The sequence below is a fragment of the Chenopodium quinoa genome, unplaced genomic scaffold (genome assembly GCF_001683475.1).
Source record: "Chenopodium quinoa cultivar QQ74 unplaced genomic scaffold, ASM168347v1, whole genome shotgun sequence".
NCBI classification, from domain to species: domain Eukaryota; kingdom Viridiplantae; phylum Streptophyta; class Magnoliopsida; order Caryophyllales; family Amaranthaceae; genus Chenopodium; species Chenopodium quinoa.
Genome location: NW_018742890.1, coordinates 719,770 through 738,411, shown reverse-complemented (window position 1 = coordinate 738,411; position 18,642 = coordinate 719,770). Strand labels below are relative to the sequence as shown.

The 18,642-nt window shown below is 37.8% G+C and overlaps 2 protein-coding genes across 3 annotated transcripts; one reads left to right on the top strand and one right to left on the bottom strand.

Annotated features, from left to right (window-relative positions):
- Window positions 1-540: 540 nt before the first annotated feature.
- Window positions 541-6,792, top strand: LOC110726925 (guanine nucleotide-binding protein alpha-1 subunit-like). Of its 2 annotated transcripts, none has more exons than XM_021906466.1 (14): window positions 541-950; window positions 1,058-1,125; window positions 1,218-1,290; window positions 1,369-1,406; window positions 1,496-1,585; window positions 1,728-1,805; window positions 1,986-2,093; window positions 2,216-2,317; window positions 2,686-2,741; window positions 3,035-3,169; window positions 5,571-5,664; window positions 5,751-5,810; window positions 5,889-5,968; window positions 6,290-6,792. In XM_021906466.1, the coding sequence occupies exons 2-14, from the start codon at window positions 1,066-1,068 to the stop codon at window positions 6,465-6,467; spliced, it is 1,152 nt and encodes a 383-aa protein (XP_021762158.1). In that variant the 5' UTR covers window positions 541-950; window positions 1,058-1,065; the 3' UTR covers window positions 6,468-6,792. The 2 variants fall into 2 exon arrangements, with proteins under 2 accessions (XP_021762158.1, XP_021762157.1); XM_021906465.1 differs by having other exon boundaries at window positions 1,055-1,125.
- A 1,734-nt stretch (window positions 6,793-8,526) lies between these two features.
- LOC110726924 (BTB/POZ domain-containing protein At2g24240-like) lies at window positions 8,527-10,487 on the bottom strand. Its single transcript, XM_021906464.1, has one exon. It carries the CDS (start codon window positions 10,149-10,151, stop codon window positions 8,772-8,774), a length of 1,380 nt encoding a protein of 459 aa, XP_021762156.1. The 5' UTR covers window positions 10,152-10,487; the 3' UTR covers window positions 8,527-8,771.
- Window positions 10,488-18,642: the final 8,155 nt, after the last annotated feature.

The following is an 18,642-nucleotide window of genomic DNA, read 5'->3' as shown; positions in this document are numbered from 1 at the left end:
TAGTTGTTTACTTATTTGACCTCATTAATGCTAATTCTTAATGATAGTAGTGTGCACATATTTATATCCCTAAAAATATTTGTATACATATTGTGATAGAAGGTCAAATTAAAAAGGCTCCTGGGGTGTAGCTAGCTATGGCGCGTGTGATGCGCGTGTTAGTCACCGTAGTTATTAAATAAGTTTAATTGCATACTAAAGCCCTAATCTTTTCCTATTAAAATAATAATATTGAGTACAAATATTTCGTTTAATTTCAATTTTTTAAAGACGATTTCAATTCAATAAAAATCGTTCATTTTAAAGAAGAAATATACTTCCTTTGTTTCACATTATGTGTAACAATTGGTTATTTGTGTGAGAGGTTTTTTTAATCTCTCACACAAAGGTAGTAATAGAAAATCAATAAAAATAATTTCAATTCAACAAAGATAATATAAGTTTAGCAAAAATAAAGCGAAGAGACAAGACATAAGTGGAATTAGGAAAATGAAGTCAAAATTTAATAAAACTACAACTATGGAGTAGTAAAGTAAAACATACTACAGTAAAAAATGAGATTAGAGCAAATGAAAGCTTATTGAAATAAAGTCGGTAGTAATCTAAAAGAAATGGGGGATTTGGAGTTTTGATGTGTGAAAACGGTAGTAGGCGGTGGTAATGGGTTTGGTGAGATATGGAGTTGGATGTGTTGGAAGGAAGTAAGCACGAGGCTTGAATTTCCAAAAACAATAATAATAATAATAAAAAGAAAAGGAAGGAAAAGCACAAATACGATCGAGTGAAAAAAGTGGGGAAATTGGCAACATAATTCAAACTAACTAATTGGGTTTGAGGGTAACTTTGGGTGGCGTGTCTTCTTACTGTAATTGCAGTCACCCAACACCGCCATTATCAAAGATCAAGCAGCAGCTGAACCCTAATTTAACATCAACAGTTTGAATAATTGGGTAATTTACTCATCACTCTCTTTTCAATGATTACTATTTACTACTACTGCTACACTGGATAGTGGGTCAGTTTTCATGAATATCTTTCTGGATTTGTTAATCAGCAGGCAGCACCATGGGTTTACTTTGCAGCAGGCATCAACATTCCACTCAACCTGATCCTGAAAATGCCCAGGTTCTTTTTATTATTATTATTATTATTATTATTATTTATTAAACAATTCACTATTGCAATTTCACAATTGCAATTTCATCTTATAATTCCAGGCTACTGAGATCGAAAGAAGGATTGAGAGAGAAACTATTGCTGAAAAGCATATACAGAAGCTCCTTTTACTTGGTATGCTTCTCTCTCTCTTTTTTTTTTTACTATTAATTAAAAGCACCACATTCATTTCCTATTATTTTCCTTTTCAAGGTGCTGGAGAATCCGGTAAATCAACTATTTTCAAGCAGGTATCGTTATTCATTATTTCACTTGCTTCTGTGCTCATTCATCACCGCTACTACTAATGTCTTACACTAGGCTCTTCTCTCGCTTGCAGATTAAACTTCTGTTTCAGATGGGATTTGATCATGCTGAATTGAACAGCTATACACCCGTTATTCATGCCAATGTCTATCAGACTATCAAAGTATGCTATACTTGAACAAGGGTGTGTCGGTTGTTTCCCTTTTTGACATGCCTTTTTACTTCCTTACTATTTTCGTCTTCATTTTCGTTTCACTACAATTGCTGCATTTTTAATCATGTTACGCTTGTTTTGTTTTTGTTAGTTATTGATTGATGGCTCCAAGGAATTGGCTCTAAATGAAACCGACTCTTCAAAGTATACCTTGTCCACCGATAACAAGGTTAGACTTCACTTTTCCATAAGTGACAGGTTTGGCTTGAATGTCCAACGTGTTTTCCCATTTCTCTGATTTGCTAGACAGTCAACCAAGTTTTCTTGGACTGTTTTTTGTCCCCTATTGACTTTCTGAGGGATGGAACATTATCTTTGTCAAAATTTTAAAATATGTTTCTTCTGTTAGGAACTCGGAGACAAGCTTTCAGAAATTGGTGGCAGGTTGGACTATCCACAACTCACTAAAGAGCTTTCTGAGGAAATTGAAAAATTATGGAAAGATCCGGCTATTCAGGTTGTTATTGCATTTGGTTGTTTCAAGATGCTGGATCTGGTGGCACTTGTTTGTTTACCACATTATCAATAAATATGATTGTATTCTTCAACGAGTTCTACTCACTAGCATAATCTCTGTAGGAAACTCTTGCCCGCAGCAGTGAACTACAACTTCCAGACTGTACCGATTATTTTATGGAACACCTTAAAAGACTTTCTGATGCAGATTATATCCCTACAAAGGTGCGTGATGCTATTTATCACCTTTCATTTATCTTTTGGTGGTTGATTTAAGCAGAAAACATAATTAAACTTTTATCTTCAAATTTAGAGCACTTTTATGATTTACCCCAATGTGTAATCTAGCAATCACTAAAATTAGCGGACAATAGAACAACTGGGAGAAGCATATGAGGGATATCTCTAGTTCTGCATTTTTGCTCTTTACCCCTTATACTTGTAATGTTCCCTAGTAACTATTTATTTCCCGTCATTTATCTGCTTTTATACTTTTTACTGCACCTTTTGATTATGTATAATTCGTGCATAGCATTTTTTGTACATCATTATGACTGCATTCTATGTCCTTGCCAATGGCATTGTATATCCAGGAAGACGTTCTTTATGCCCGTGTCCGCACAACAGGGGTTGTTGAGATTCAGTTCAGGTAAACATTGTGCTGAAATGAATTATCTCTAGGTATTTTTGCATTTTCAGTTCAGTTAAACACAATAGTACTGCTTCTTTCTCCTTGTGACACGTCTCTGTTATCTTTCTTCGAGTATTCTAAAAACTCAAGAAATTGCTTTTAGGTAGTTCTGAACTTTAGTGATATTGAGGTTATCTCCAGTATCTGCAGGAGCTTGTGTCTAACTATTTTTTAATTTTAACTGTCCAGAAATTCACAATTTATAACACCTTTTTCTTCTCTCCGTTTAATTAAAAATTTCAAATTTACAGCCCAGTTGGAGAGAATAAGAAAAGTGGTGAGGTATACAGACTTTTTGATGTTGGAGGCCAAAGAAATGAGCGAAGGAAGTGGATCCATCTTTTTGAAGGTGTCACGGCTGTAATCTTTTGTGCTGCTATAAGCGAGTAAGATGTTCTTTTCTTGGTTTGTTAGTATTTTATTGTATGTTGGTGATGTACTGATGTTGTGTCTGTGTCCCATATTTTGGATGTTAACATCATCTATTGTGATGACATTGTAATTTAAATTTATAGGACTTGAAGGTTTCAGAGATCCAACAATTTAACCAAATTTCCTTTCAATTGAACTCTCTGTTTCTTTGGTGATTCTTGATTGATGAAGAGACTAATTAATTAGTGAAATGAAAGTGAAACTAATATGAACTTATGTTGGGTAGGATTGAAAGATTCAGAAGGTATCACCCTGTTCAAAAAAAAAAAAAATAGAATACAGAAAACCCCGGCCATAAGTTACTGAAAAACTAGAATCATTTTTCTTTGGATACAGGAATTCCACCAAGGACATTTAACCCTGCTGGACTCCTAATGCTTGCATTGAAGTACAAAAATCACTAATGTGAGAAAAACTCTCACATTCATCACGTACACCATATTCACCTCAGATTTTCAACTTGGCCCAAATCTGTGCTCTGCTGCTTGTTTTGGATTTTGATGAGTTATAAAAAATTACCTGTGGGTTCCAAGCAATAATTAATTAGGCCAATTCTTGCTCTATTGGTGCTCATTATAACAGTATATAATTCATCCATTATGCCGCTCAACACCCTCTGTAATTTTCTATTCTTCAAACTCAAAATGCATGCAGCAATATAAGTAAACTTCAAATCCTGTCAGAATTAATCTCCATGATTCAGTCCAGCTTGTTATGTGCGGAATTTTTATCTGAGGTCATGTTTAATGTAAAAAGATTTAAATTATTTGTGGCCATGTAATTGTCCGAACTATTTACAATAAACTCTGAGATGGACGACAAGGCTTCTTCCTGGCAACCATGATGCTGTAGTTATTTGTTGTTTTTTTTTGGCTTGTCATGCAATTATCCAAATCATCCATTTCTTCAAGGAAGGTGAAAACCTTAAGATCTGTCTATCTGTTGGGTGAATTCCGGTTCTTCATAGTCCCTATGATATCTCCTTTTAACCCTATTCATCATAAATCTAGACCGAGTAAAATCCTGCTGCACCTTTTTACTCAAGGATTTAGCAAATTATGAATTCTCTAATTCACTTTTGTTACACCTGTGTTTTTGCTAGGAAGTCACTGCCTGCCTTTAGCAACATGACCCTTTCTTCCATCACAATCTGATGCACAACTTCATTAGCCGAACCACCATCACTATTACCTCATCTACAAGCACCTACTGCCTCCTCTCCCCGCTGCTGTAACTGCAGTCATTCATCTCCCTGGCGCCTCCGTCCCTCACTCCACCATCATTGCAATGAGTCCACAACTACCACTACCCAAATTACTGAACCCCCCCTCCCCTCCCAATAAAAAAGATAAAAAATGTGGAAAGTGAAGTACAGAGAATGAACAGAAGATAATAAATAGCATTCTCCTTCACATTGAAACTGTCTACAAAACCAAATCATCCTAAAACTAAGCAACTAATGCTAGAAACGTGGACTTGTGGAGTAAGTGGCTAAGTTAATGTCCCTCTACTTTTATCCACTTCTCATTAATTGAACACATGCTTAATGACTTAATTAAAACAAATTAGACTAATGACTAAAAATAAGGAAACCAATAACCCACTAATTATAACTAAGTTGAAGCATTAGTTCATCACCTCCCCCCCCCCCTCCCCCTCTCCGGTAACCAGAAAAGTAAATTAAAATTGAAGTACAGAAAATGAACAGAAGAAATAAATTGCCTTATTTTCTTTGATCTTTGATCTAGATCATCAGTGGACATAGTGGTTGTTATTGGCCAATGGTGATCTAGAACTTTAGTGGTCAAATTTGACCCCGAATAACCTTTTTTGTGTAGGTGGAGAAGAGGGGGGATAGGTGGTGGGTGGAGGTGAAAAGAGAGGAATGGTGGTGTGGAGATAGATCAGTGTTGGAGAGGAAAGAACTATGAATTGGAGAGATGGATCAACGATGGTGGAGTTTGACCTTTAGAGATTGATTTACCTATGAGCTATGACACTATTCTAATCATTCCATACTTTTATGACTCTCGGGATTGGAGAGGAAAGAACTATGAATTGGAGAGATAGATCTGTGATGGTGAAGTTTGACTGTTGATTGATTTACCTGTGATACTATACTTATCATTTCATGCTATTTCGACTCTCTGAGTGGTTTAAACTTCATATCCTGTTTCATGCTATTTCGACTCTCTGAGTGGTTTAAACTTCATATCCTGTTTCATTTTCTTGATAGATGTTATATACTAAGACATGACCTGTACGGTTTTAAATTTTAACATTTTTAACTGATATCTGAGAATTTTTTTTTGGTGGCAAATTATGTACTCAGTTTGTGCTTACTCTATGAATCAGTTACGATCAAATGCTCTATGAGGATGAGAATAAGAATCGGATGGTTGAAACTAAGGAGCTCTTTGAGTGGGTCTTGAAGCAGCAATGCTTTGAGGTTTTCCTCTACTATTCTGGAATTATGGGGTACATAGTGTTTTCCTGGCAAGATTTAACTGTTGAATCCTTGCCCTTTTTTTGCAGAGAACGTCCATCATGTTGTTCCTGAACAAGTTCGATATATTTGAGAAGAAAGTTCAGAAAGTAAGGTCAATAAGCTCTTTGGCCTTGAGAATTTGTTGAATTAACTCCATATATTGAATGTCATTCTTTGATCAACAGGTTCCACTGAGTACATGCGAATGGTTCAAGGATTATCAATCAGTTACATCTGGAAAACAAGAGATTGAGCATGCCTATGAGTAAGCACTTCATGGCTAGTTGGCTACTGTCTGCTTTAGTTGTTATGGTTGGTGGAATTCATGAAGTTGCTCATCCATTTTTTTTTGGTTCCAACTCATATTTGTTTTTGGAATTCTGTAGAGAATTTCAGTGATTGGCAGAATATATGTTTGCAAAAGCTCTTGTTTGATGTTTGGTGCATTAAGCTATTAACAATGAGTTAGCTTTGTAGATCTGTGATATATGCTATAGCTTTTGTATTTGTTGGCTTACATCCACAATGCAAAGCAGGCAACTTCATGTTTAGATTCAATATTTTGATCACTGTATTATACTGTCAGGTTTGTTAAGAAGAAATTCGAGGAGCTCTATTACCAATGCACTGCCCCTGATCGTGTTGATCGAGTTTTCAAGATTTACAGAACAACCGCTCTAGACCAGAAGCTTGTGAAGAAGACTTTCAAACTGCTAGACGAGACTCTGAGAAGGAGAAACCTTGTTGAGGCAGGTTTGTTGTGATACAAAATGGCATTTCGGTGTGAGTTTGTTAATATACGTAGTATGTGGTTTTGGGGGGTGGGGAGCATATTTTAAGTGTGAAATTTAATTAATTAAAAGAGGGAGCAGAAAATTTTGACACCAAATTTTACTACTGTGTATTGTCTGTACACCACATTTCTTATTTAGATTACACTGCCACAAATTGAATTATCTGTTACATATTAATGTTGGCTGTCCTCCACTCTGTCGGAGCGCCAGAATACCTTGTAGCTAAATATTTCAATCAGAAGATTATTTACTGACAGCTAGGAATCTTACTGAAGTAAAATCATATGTTCCTGTATTCCTTAGTTGCCAAAAGTTACTATTTTGAAGTAAAGGACCATAGATTACTTCTGCATGCATTCGTGCTGAGTTAAAAACGTAGTCAAGTTTAACTTTCCAACTTTTCTAGCATCATGTGAGGTACAGACTGCTGCATTTGCTGAATGAGGTTAGTAGATTGGAAGGCAGAGGCTGGTTTGTCCTATTCTGTTAGCTTCATGTATTCATGTGGTTATATTTAGGTAAAGTGCTTATCAAAAGCAAGGAACACAAGATGTTTTTTGCATTGTATCCATGAGCTCATGACTACGTCATGGATTCCTAGTTGACAAATTGAACCAAGCAAGATAGTGCTTGAACAGACATCCAGTATCCTCTACCCACAAGCTTGCATTCATCTCTGCAGAAAGAGATGCGTGGGGGAATTTAGAGGCCCTTAAGCCGACTGGGATAAAACAACGGCAACGACCTGACACAAGAACTATCCAACCAAACCCAAAGTGACCTGAACTTGAATTCGAACTGGCACAGAAAAGCTGACCTAGAATGCTAGAGCGACCCAATCTGATTCGACCTGACAACCTGTGCACCCGATTTCACAACTCTACATTTGATGTCTTATTTAAGGTTTATGCTGTCTTGTTATACATAAGGGTTGTTGCTTATAAAGTCATCGAATTCATTTCAACACTGTTTATATTGAATAAGGTTTAAGGCACCACTACGAAGTTTTACTGGAAAAACCCTGTATATTATATACACCCACATTTAATGTGCCGAATTGATAGAGAGGAAGCACCGTAAAGATCAATTAATGAGGTTTTGGTTTAATACATTAAGAGTAGAACTGCTTACTTATGCCTATATAGAAATATAAGATAGGAGAAAAAGTTAGGAATTAACTTATGTAATAGAGACAATCCACTAAGACTGAGGTTTTGACTGCAAAAATTCAATGAAAAAAAACCTCAAGATACCCCCATCTGGCTGGGAAACTACCCAAAATAAAAGTACCCTTAGATTTTAAAAAATAAAATAAAAAAAGAACTAAAAAGCAACCTGAGTAGTCTAAAAACCCACTCATCTTAGTGATCTGTGTTTTGTTTCAACTCATTCATGTCTTCAAGCAGATAGAACTAGTTTATTAAGCTTCACCTTGTCTAAATAACATAGCATTGTAGCATTAGGCATAAAAATAACAAGCAGATGAATATTTACAAATAAAAATGACTTGTCTAAATTGTGGAATCAGGACTCAGGAGGGGTCCATCTTTTGTCGCTCTAACCACCAGGTACATTTTCTCACTCTACAATAGTCTTTATAGTTAACGTAAAATTGGCTAACGTTAACTACCCCCTTAATATCCGCAATGATTTGGTGAGACAAACTAAGGTGTTCGCTTTAAATGGAAGCAAAACTAGAACATCATTAGGAATTGTAATGTAAGGTCCCTAGACGGATTAGCCAGAAGTTTGCCATTGTTTGCTTATCTTAAAGGCAATTATCAGTTGTAATTACTGTCTATTGTTACTGCAGATAACGACAGCTCGGCAACAAACTTGATTTGAAGCACCTAATATGCTGTTTTCAGTCTTTTTTCCCCATTAGGTAGAAACTTAACAGTAGCTTAATCAATAAACATACACTGCTCATGAATTGGTTGAACAAATGTTTAAAAAATAGGCTCGTATTTCATGAACAAATTATGTTCAATAGTAGCACATAAGCAGCATGTGTTTGCTAACAGAACTCTGAAATTATAGTATGAATTGCTATTGAAATCTCCCTATAAAAAGTCATAGAATTTGTAGAAACAGGCCTTATGTCATATCTTCTAGTTTACCTTAAACTACAAGCAGCGGCTGTATAGACTCAGCAACGAGCTGCTCAATCAAGTTACAGATGTTTTTGAACGGCACTATAGATCCATACTTTTATATACAGACACAAATCACTTACAATTGTATGTTAGTATAATAATCATGGAGTACTCTGTATTAGAAAGTGGGAGGGGAAGGAGGGGCCTCCCAGACATCGAAGACATTTTCTTCACTGTGAAGGGCAAAGAGTCGATCCCCAGCGATGGAGAAGTCGCAAATAGGACCCCCATATCCACGCCTAAGCCTGGAGGTTAACACCCAATCAGGGCCTGAGAATACAGAAATGGAATCATTCATGGAAGAGAATAGCTGGGAGTTGTGAAAGGCGAGCTTAGGGTAGCAAGGCTCATCCTCTGCAAGTTGCATCCTCTTATTAGCTTTCATAACATTAACCAAGCGACTCCTAGAGCTCCACCTGACACTGGAAGCACAGCTTCTGAGGTCTATAAACCCCAAGTCCTCGAACTCGTTGACAACACATATGGAGCTCGCATCCTCCATGGCGATGGCATCTCTGACACGCTTGTCATCAACCAAAATTGGATTTGGGCCAGAAGCTCCAATGTCGGACCAGGACCAGACCATAGACTTGGCTCTGAAATCCAACAAGCTGATGTAACAGTTGTCCTTCCTAGGAAAAAGGGTGGCCACCAGGAGGCAGTTGGAGGCCGGGAGCCACTGCAGCCTGTCTGCATCCCCAAGAGACCATCCTAAAGGCTCGTAGAAGAAATCGACCTGCTGGCCCGTCTCCTGGTCCCACACCCCAATGCCGTACTCATTGCTTCTGCCCTTGCAGCTGGAGTAAATCATTTTGGAGTTAGAGTCAGAAGGGGTGAAAGCCAAGGCACCTGCAGTAAAGCTCTTGACTTGATTATCATGTTGGACTTGAAATTTATGACGTAGCTCTCCGTTAGAGGCGTTGAAGAGTCCCATACCACCGTCTCCACGACCGAGCCTCTCACAAGCGCTGACGACAACATGGTTAGCATCCAACCAACCAACGTCGTTGACAATCTGGTAGTCCAAATGCAGGGGAGGGTGCTCCTGAAGGGACCAATCATAGACATGGACCATGCAGCCATGAGCCACACAGCAGCCTCCGTCAGGGCCAGCACGAATGGCAGTGCCATCACCGGGAGCACGGCCGGTGACAGAGGTGGTGAGACGGAGGCAGTTTCCATCGAAGGGGCCCCACTTAGCGGCGCGGACATGGTCAGAGAGGCCGTAGAATTGGGCCTCCCTGAAAAGAAGCTTCTCCGGGAGATTAGGGGGGATGTAGAGCTCACCGGTACGGAGAAGGTCGAGGAGGACACGGAAGCATTGGGGGTTCCGATCAATGAAGATATCGGGTTTGGATTGAGAATTGAAATTGAGATTCCAATGATCATCAAAGAGAGCGCCGAAAAAGGAATTGCGGCCGGCATTAGCAAGCGTAGTAGAAGTAGTTTGGAAGATTTTACCGCCAACGTTGAAGGTAACAGTGTCTTTTGGGACCATTTCTTCTTTCTCTCTCTCTCCTATTAATCACAGGAATTGCCGATCTCAAAGTTATAAAATGAAGAAATGGATAGATAGTGATATGAAGCCAGAAATCTGTTTTGTGAATTTGAAAGAAAAGAGCAGAGGTTGAAAATTTCAAAATCATAAAATAGAATAGGAGTGGTTGGGTAAGTAATCCGTAGTCCGTAGCTTAATTAGTTTAGTGTTTGTTTTCTGCGCCTGCGATACTGCGCCTCTTACCTTTTTCCACGTTCTAGCCGCCTTTCCTTTCCTTTCCTCTCTCATAGGAGTAGGACCTAAACTTTTTTTTTTTTTTTTTTTTTTTTTTTTTTTTTTTTTTTACAAAAATACACAAAAAATTACTTGGTGATTAGTTAAATCTGTTTGGAGTTTTGCCTTCTAAGCAAGGCTATAATCTGTTTTTTGCTTTCATTTTCTTGTCTTTATTACACTTCTTGTTACATCTTGGGGGAGATTGTTTACAAACTACTTTAATAATAAGAGTTGTAAAGAGTAAGTTTCGTGATTTTGTCCCTCTTTTATTTATTTTTTTTATTTTTATATGTATATAGGGTTGAATTTATAGTAGAGAATGATCATGGAATAATATTTATGAAAATGACTTAATAAGGTAATATTTAATGGATAAACATAAAGAAAAATAAGACATCTTAATTAATTACTTTAAAATGAGATTTTGAGATGTGCTGATTCATTTTTTTTTTTAAAAATGAGCTTTCATAATATAACAAAATCTTGTTCTCAAAAAAAAAAAAAAAAAAAAAAACAAAATCTTGAGTATAACAGTGGTCAAAATCAACATGGATTAGATTAGACGACTAAATAATAAGACATATATAGACCTATTAAAAGTGTCAAAATAAGACATAAAAGAGGGGAAAGGGGTAAAATAATAATGTCAATCTCAATAATTGTACTACCTCTGATTACTTTTATATGCAACTTTAGAGTATTATTTAAGAGATATAAAATATTCCAAAGTTGCATATAAAAGTAATCGGAGGTAGTAATTATAATTAAGGGATAGTGCTTTAACAGTTGTTGCTCCTAATCCAAGATTATGGTGTGAATAAATAATAATGTAGATTAGTATTGAAGTTGGACCCCTCGAAGGAGGAAGAGCGTGTCGTGTGGGGCGTCTTCATAAAAAAATAGGTTTTACATATTCTTCGAGACCAGAAAACGACACCAACCCACAGACCAAATAATACTTATTATTCAAATAAATTAGAGTTTAGTATTTAGTCGACGACTTTCTTCATCTAATTCCACAGTCATGACTCATTCATCCCTTCATAAGCTACTAATGCTTTGGTCAACTCTTGTACACTAAACAATTACCATTTCAATTTTTCTTCCGTGATAAATGCAACCAATCTTCATCTTTCTACTTCAATTCTGTTATCAATTTGTCAATTCATATAACTAAGTTTGCAGCAATATAATATAAAATGAATATGAACTTCCTTATTACATTATTGTTACAATAATTACGGCTTCTATATACTTTTTTTTTAGAAAAAAGATTATACTTGTACATTGTGAAGGAATGTGGACCATAACCATAGTAACATTACATAATGTGTATTCTTATTTCTTAGAGTACATTGCAATGTGTGCTTTGTTGCATATAATTTGTACTATATTGTTTATTGAGAGTGATGTTCTGTTACCCTTTTAACTTTCATCTAGCTTCTTAATATGAATTGAATTATCTCTTATAAAGTTTTGGCTAATAAGATCTTTTGAAGAATTGAGTATTGCCATAATGAATATATTGCTTTTCCTCTAAAAATACTTGTTAGGAACAAAATTATGTCAATTTAAAAGATTAATTTCCAGTCACTATAACTTGTTAAAACACTAATGGTGTCAACATCACGAGTAGGAAAACAATCAAAACAATAATTTAATTATCATTGGTGATACTTATCCTTAGAATGATACTACCTATCTAGAGCAACAAGACAACGTAAGATAACTAACTTTTAAGCATGAGTTGAACTAAAAATCCTCTTGGATAAGTTTAGAGGCCTCCAGAATCTTCAAACTAGTCTCTTTGGTTAAAAGTAACTAGTAAGCCTCTAACTAGTAGGGGTACTTCCTCGCTAAAAGAAGGGGATTTTTTCCCCCAAATTGAGCTTTATTGGTAAATTATTTACCAAATTGGTCTCGTGGCAAAAATATTTCCCAAATTAAGCTTCTGGGGTGAAACGCTGTCTCGGACAGCGTTTTACACCCAGTTTTTTTTTAAAAAAAATTCAAGAAGTAAAACGCTGTCTCAGACAGCGTTTTACCTTGTTGACCTGTTGATATGTATTTTGGCAAAATATACTAAGTATATTTTGCCAAATTATACTGGAATATGTATATGGGCTTTAAAACGCTGCCTCAGTCAGCGTTTTACGTTAAAGCATAAAACGCTGCCTGGGGCAGCGTTTTTCTGCTAGACTGCATCACCAGCAGCATCTGCTAGACTGCATCACCAGCAGTTTCTGTAATCTGCTGCTGCCCCTACACATCACCCTCACCCAGCAGCATCAGCCTCAGCCCCACCATCAACCACCACCCCCACCACCATCAACCACCTCCCCCACCACCACCGGCCGCCACTCTCGACCACCCCTATGCAATGCAAAACATCCTAAACAACGCAAGGACATTCCCACCACCCCCATCATTAACCACCACCCCCACCACCATCAACCACCTCCCCCACCACCACCGGACGCCACTCTCAACCACCCATAAACTACCATAAAACACCCTAAACAAGGCAAGAGCATTCCCACCACCAGCCCCAACCTTTCCACCACTATCGACCACCACCGACAACCATGAAACAACCCCAACAGCATGATAACCATCGTGAAACAGCACTTTAAGTGCAGGAGACCAAATATATGCTGCTTGATACATATAACGGAGATAAAAGATATAGTTTCACCAACAAAAGTCAAATTCGGACAAATAAGGGAAATAAACTTCAAATTGTACAGAGAGTCATTTAGAAAACATTTCTTGTATTAATAATGTAAGCGTTATATACAACATTGTTAAATATCTGAGTACCACAAAAGGATCAACTAACTAATACTATCCGGACTCATGTATTGGAGTTAACTGATCTCCATTCTGTGTGTCCTCCGTCCGTCTACGAACACGCCTCGGACGCCTCGTGTAATGCTGAATGGTGGTGAATGGGTCTCGGGACGGTTGAGGAGTCAGCTGGCGAGATGATGAGTCATCCTGGCTGTGGCCGGGAGCGGTGTTATGGATGAAGTAAGCCTCTGCCTGTGTAGAGCCCGAAGTATGACCTCCACCACTACTCTGTCCGAAGTCGAACTGTGAATGGAAGGAGTTGGGGTCATGATCGTCCCTGGGGTGGACGAGATGGCCATGGCCATATCTCTGCAAGCTATGTATGCCCATATCTCGCACCCGCTCAACCTGGGCTCTGGTGGGTACGGCTGCTAAGGCATCTGAAAGTGCATCAACCATCGCACCCATATCCCCCGCCTGCAGTAATCATCCATGACTTAGTAATATGATATAGAATTTCAAATAATTTTGGAAAACAAGAAACTGAAAAAACTCACAAGTCCGCTGATAACATCATAAGCTGGATGGTAGTGCGTGGACGGTGGGGTGTAGGTAGGGTTGATGAAAAGGCGTGTAATCTGCCTGTACCATACCATGTAAGGATCACGCGGATCCATAACACCCTGAAACAGGTGACCGTCAACGATGGACTCCAACCGCTGGTCCCAAAGCTCAATGAATTGATGATGCTCCAGTGCCCAGTTTGTATCCAACTTTCCACGACGGTCAATGCCGTGGAGGCAAATACTAATGTCACAGGGGCATGGGGATAGGCTGGTGAAGTCCGAACTGTCGCAACACTCGGTCCGGTAGGTGGCTCTTCACGACCTCGAAACAGATCATGGGGGTCCTGGCAAGCCACTCAGCACGATGCTCGAGCAAGTGTTCCGACATGGCCTCTACCAACACAGCAGAATAGGGATCCCATGTCATCTGCAACAAGGATATAACGTAAATAGGTTAGGGCAATGCCAATAAACAGTATAAAGAGTAAACAAACGATTACAAATTTAGTGCAAGATTCCACCTGTTCATCCGTGAGTCGGTTGAGGGCGTCACAGTAGTAGAGAAGACCTCTCGTTGTATGCGCATGTGTCAGTCTGGGAACCACCCACCTGTGACAACAAATTATTTAAGAAGTTGTACTAGCTAATTATAACAAAATTTGAGTACACAAGTGTAATGTTACGAACCTACAACCGTATGCCTGATCGGGTTCAGGGAGCGGGGGAGCATCGTATGCTGCGTACTGATCGTCCTGGTCCAGCTGCCCTGGACGGTGAACAACAGGCCTACCTGGTCTCCCTACATGGATGTGCTCCCAAGCCCATAGCTGTTTTAAAAATAAAATAAAAGGTAAAGCATAAATAACGTCAAGTCATTATCAAACTAGACGGTGATTCTTGAACCTCATCTCGCATCGGTGACGGAGCCACGGTGTTTGATGTCGAAGGACCGGATTGGGCGAACATTGTCACACAGCCCCCCGCATGTGCAGGTGATGCTATATGAGGACTAAACGACATCTGAAATTGATCATCATGCAGCAAGCGACTGAAAGTTCCCATCCCATATTCATTCGATGGAATGTGGTTTGAAGGGCCTTGGAAGGACGCGGTGTTGTAATCAGAGACATATGTAGGATGTTGTTCTGCCCAAGTACTTTGTTGGGTACATATAGGCACTGTTTCTACATATATCTCATTGGGAACACCCTTCATTGTAACAATGCTTCTCAAAGCTTTTAAATGTTTGTTTGTGGAGACAGGTAACACTTGAACCCCATGCCCAGTCTCACACCTCATTTTAAGGTTCAGTTCAACATTCATTGGGTTTGAGCCGATACTACTGTGAACCTCATTCATCAGATCATTCACAGTCATGTTCGGTTCAAGTGTTATAAGTTCCATATTCCCTCCACTGTACTCAACATTTGATCCATCGCACATAATTTCACCTCCCCACCGGCATAACAACACTACATTTTGCGAAGCCATATTCTACATAACAACCATAACACATTTAAGGATAATCGAATTCTAAAACAACGTAAAAAACCCCTAATTTAACAATGCACATCATACATAGCTTTGATAATGGAAAGTTATATCAAATTTGAAGAACCTACATGTTTAGCTCATATGACAACAACGAGACAAGCCCATTCTCACTATCAACATTTTCATCACCAATTTAAATAACTCTTCGTACTGCATACAACTATCAACAAACTATTTTCATCACCAACTATCACATTGCAATCAACAATTTCGTCTACATTGTTCTTCAATAATGTACTATATTATCATCAACAATTATCAACAATTTCTCACATTTTCATTACTAATTAGCAACAAATTAATACACTCTACATTACATCACATTTTGCTACAACATACAAAAACTACCAAATATTCAATGTAAAATTACACTACGAATTTAGGGTTTACCTGGAATTAGAGAGTGAGTGAGTGAGAATGATAGTTGTAGGACCGGCGGCAGCGGCGGAAGGGGCGGCGACAACGGCGGTTGTTTCGGTGTTTGTGAGAATGAGGGTTGCTTTAGTGCGAGAAAGAGTGAAAAATTTGGTTGTGAGAGTGTGAAAAACGCCCAGAAACTGGGTTTATGCCCCGCAAGAAACGCTGCCTCAGGCAGCGTTTATGGCTGCATTTTATTCCTGAACAATAAACGCTGCCTCAGGCAGCGTTTCATTTAAACGTATAAACGCTGCCTGAGGCAGCGTTTTTAAGTATTGTGGTATTTTTCTTTTTAAATAAATTATGAAATACGAAGTTTGGCCAAAAAAAGTCAAACAAAGTAAAACGCTGTCTGAGACAGCGTTTTACTTCTTGAATTTTTTTTAAAAAAAAACTGGGTGTAAACGCGTTTCACCCCAGAAGTTTAGTTCGGGAAATACTTTTGCCACGAGACCAATTTGGTAAATAATTTCCCAATAAAACTCAATTTGGGAAAAAATCCAAGAGAAGGGGGGAGGGTTATATATTTTATGCTTGATCACAGGGGTAATATTTTTTTTAAAAAATTTGAGTATCTAATAAACCCTCGTATTCACTACGTACTACTATGTACTCCGTACAATACAACATCAAACAATTATGACATAGCACAACGAGACAGGAGTTAAGGTATTTAGTAAAGTTATCAAAATCGGAATTCCGCTTTGAATCGGAAGGGGCTATCATAATCAAATCGTAAAATCAAATTGTAGAATCGTAAGATTTTACGAGCATGCATAATCAAGACGTCCTATCCAAATTTAATGAAATATATTCAAATTATGAGTTTGAAACCTAAGTATTAATAGAAAATAGTTGTTTACCCATTAAACAACCAATAATTGACAACACAAATACATAATAACTTTGCAGGGATGTTTTAAACTTGTAAGGATTTCTCTAGTTAAGAGAAATATGTAAAATTGGGTAGAATCGTAAATCGAATCGTATAACATATATAAATCATAAAATCGTAAGATTCTAAGATTTAAATCGGGATTTTAATGACATAGGTATTTACACACATGCAATGACACAACATATATTGTTTGTTGAAAGACATTAGTTGCGTTAATGCGATATATTGTTGCCAAAGGTGGATGTTGATGGTTGATGGATGGATAAGTTGAACCAACACACTAAACACCTTTGCAGTTTCATCCGTGCAAGTGAAGCATAGAATGCAAACCAAGTAAACTAGACTAGTCCACTCAAAATTATCAGAGCAATTCAAACTCAACTGACATAAAATATGATACAAGATAACAAGACCCTCCCTTTTTATTGCAAGGTCACAATAAACAACAACAATAGCCAAAATCGATCTGAGAGGTAATCCTCTATTCCTCTCCACTCTGTTCCATTCTTCCAATTAACTCTTTTGAGTATCTCCAGCCGCGCCTGGGCTTGGGCTTGACTATCTAGCATTCAGGGCACACCACAAAAAAGTCCTCGGATGTTTATGTACAATGGAAGCTGTGCTAATACTCCGTATTCGGTTGGTTTACTTCATTCCATGAAATTAAATTTGTAGCTCCTTATTACTGTGATTCTTACATAACTAAGTTCTGTAGAAGTGAACAAGTCCACCTTTCCACACTCTTTCATATGTAAACCACATACCGGTCTAACTATTAAGCTTGTATGGGCAAACTTGCACTTCCCAAAAGTGAAGTTCAATTCCCACCTACTTAAACTTGTATCCTGTACATTTTACTTGTATTTAAGCAGTTCTTGTTGGACCGAACATGGTCCACAACAAGAAGAAAGCAAAATCAATGTAAAGGATTGATCTATAATAATGTTAGCAGCTTCAATAATCTCCCACTGACACTCCAATTGGGAAGAATAAATGTACGAAAACAATTATGTTAAACAAGAATGAACCACTCTTTGGATAAACACAACAAATTGTACGTATACTAGGGTCTTTAGACGAAAGCACCCAAGCTTTTCTAATATTGAAATTCCAAACTAACAATTCATCTCAATTTCATTTGAATGAGTATACTTGAAGCAAAGAACTTTAGCTTGAATGTAATGCAATAATGCTACAAACAAATTAAATGTATGCCCCAAGCTGTAAGCCTCCAATTGTTATGATATACCCTTAAAACATAGATGCCATAACAGCCTAGCACCGCCTGACCAATTAATAATTAAGATAAGCAAATTCAAAAACTACCAACATTGTGATTTTGTGATACGTAACTAGCTTAATTAGCAAAGTGTCATTGATTAAATTGGATACTCGATCTTTGTCGTTGTTAGTGTTGGGTGTGATGCCGCCACTACTGCTGCTGATGTTTTGTTAAAGATGGAATATGAAACAGATCGAGAGGGAGAACATGATGAAAAACAACAACTACGTACTACTCCTTATTTAATCACTCTCTATGGAGAAATCTCAAATGATAGTGACTACTGGAGGTTAATTATGCCTTGAAAGACGTCCACGTATGTTACGTCTTGAAAAAATGTCCACATACGCTACTACTTGAAAAACGTCTATGACGTTACGATTTGATTCTTGCCCCAAATTACAGATATCAAAAATCAATTAGCAATTGCTTAATTGATTATTGATGGTGGAAATTTGCACCCATCCTCTAGCAAAATCACCTTTTAGGTAGGTCAGCACGTCATAACAAATCATATTTTTTTCTTTTTCAAGTAAGATAATTTTTTTTTATGTATGGAGTTGTTATAAACTCGGCAAGTGGGGGCATGTATAGTAGGGATCGGAGTTGGGGGGTTTCAATTGTCAAACACTCAACCTAGTTGCACGAGTTGAATTTGACGATTGAGTTAAGTTTTATCAGGTTGGGTTGAAATGAAATAATATGACT

Excerpts from the sequence above, each read along its gene's own strand:
- LOC110726925 (XM_021906466.1), top strand. The coding sequence starts at position 1,066 with ATGGGTTTACTTTGCAGCAGGCATCAACATTCCACTCAACCTGATCCT. Across the intron at positions 1,586-1,727 it reads ATGTCTATCAGACTATCAAA|TTATTGATTGATGGCTCCAA; the intron begins GTATGCTATACT and ends TGTTTTTGTTAG. Across the intron at positions 2,094-2,215 it reads GGAAAGATCCGGCTATTCAG|GAAACTCTTGCCCGCAGCAG; the intron begins GTTGTTATTGCA and ends TAATCTCTGTAG.
- LOC110726924 (XM_021906464.1), bottom strand. The coding sequence starts at position 10,151 with ATGGTCCCAAAAGACACTGTTACCTTCAACGTTGGCGGTAAAATCTTC.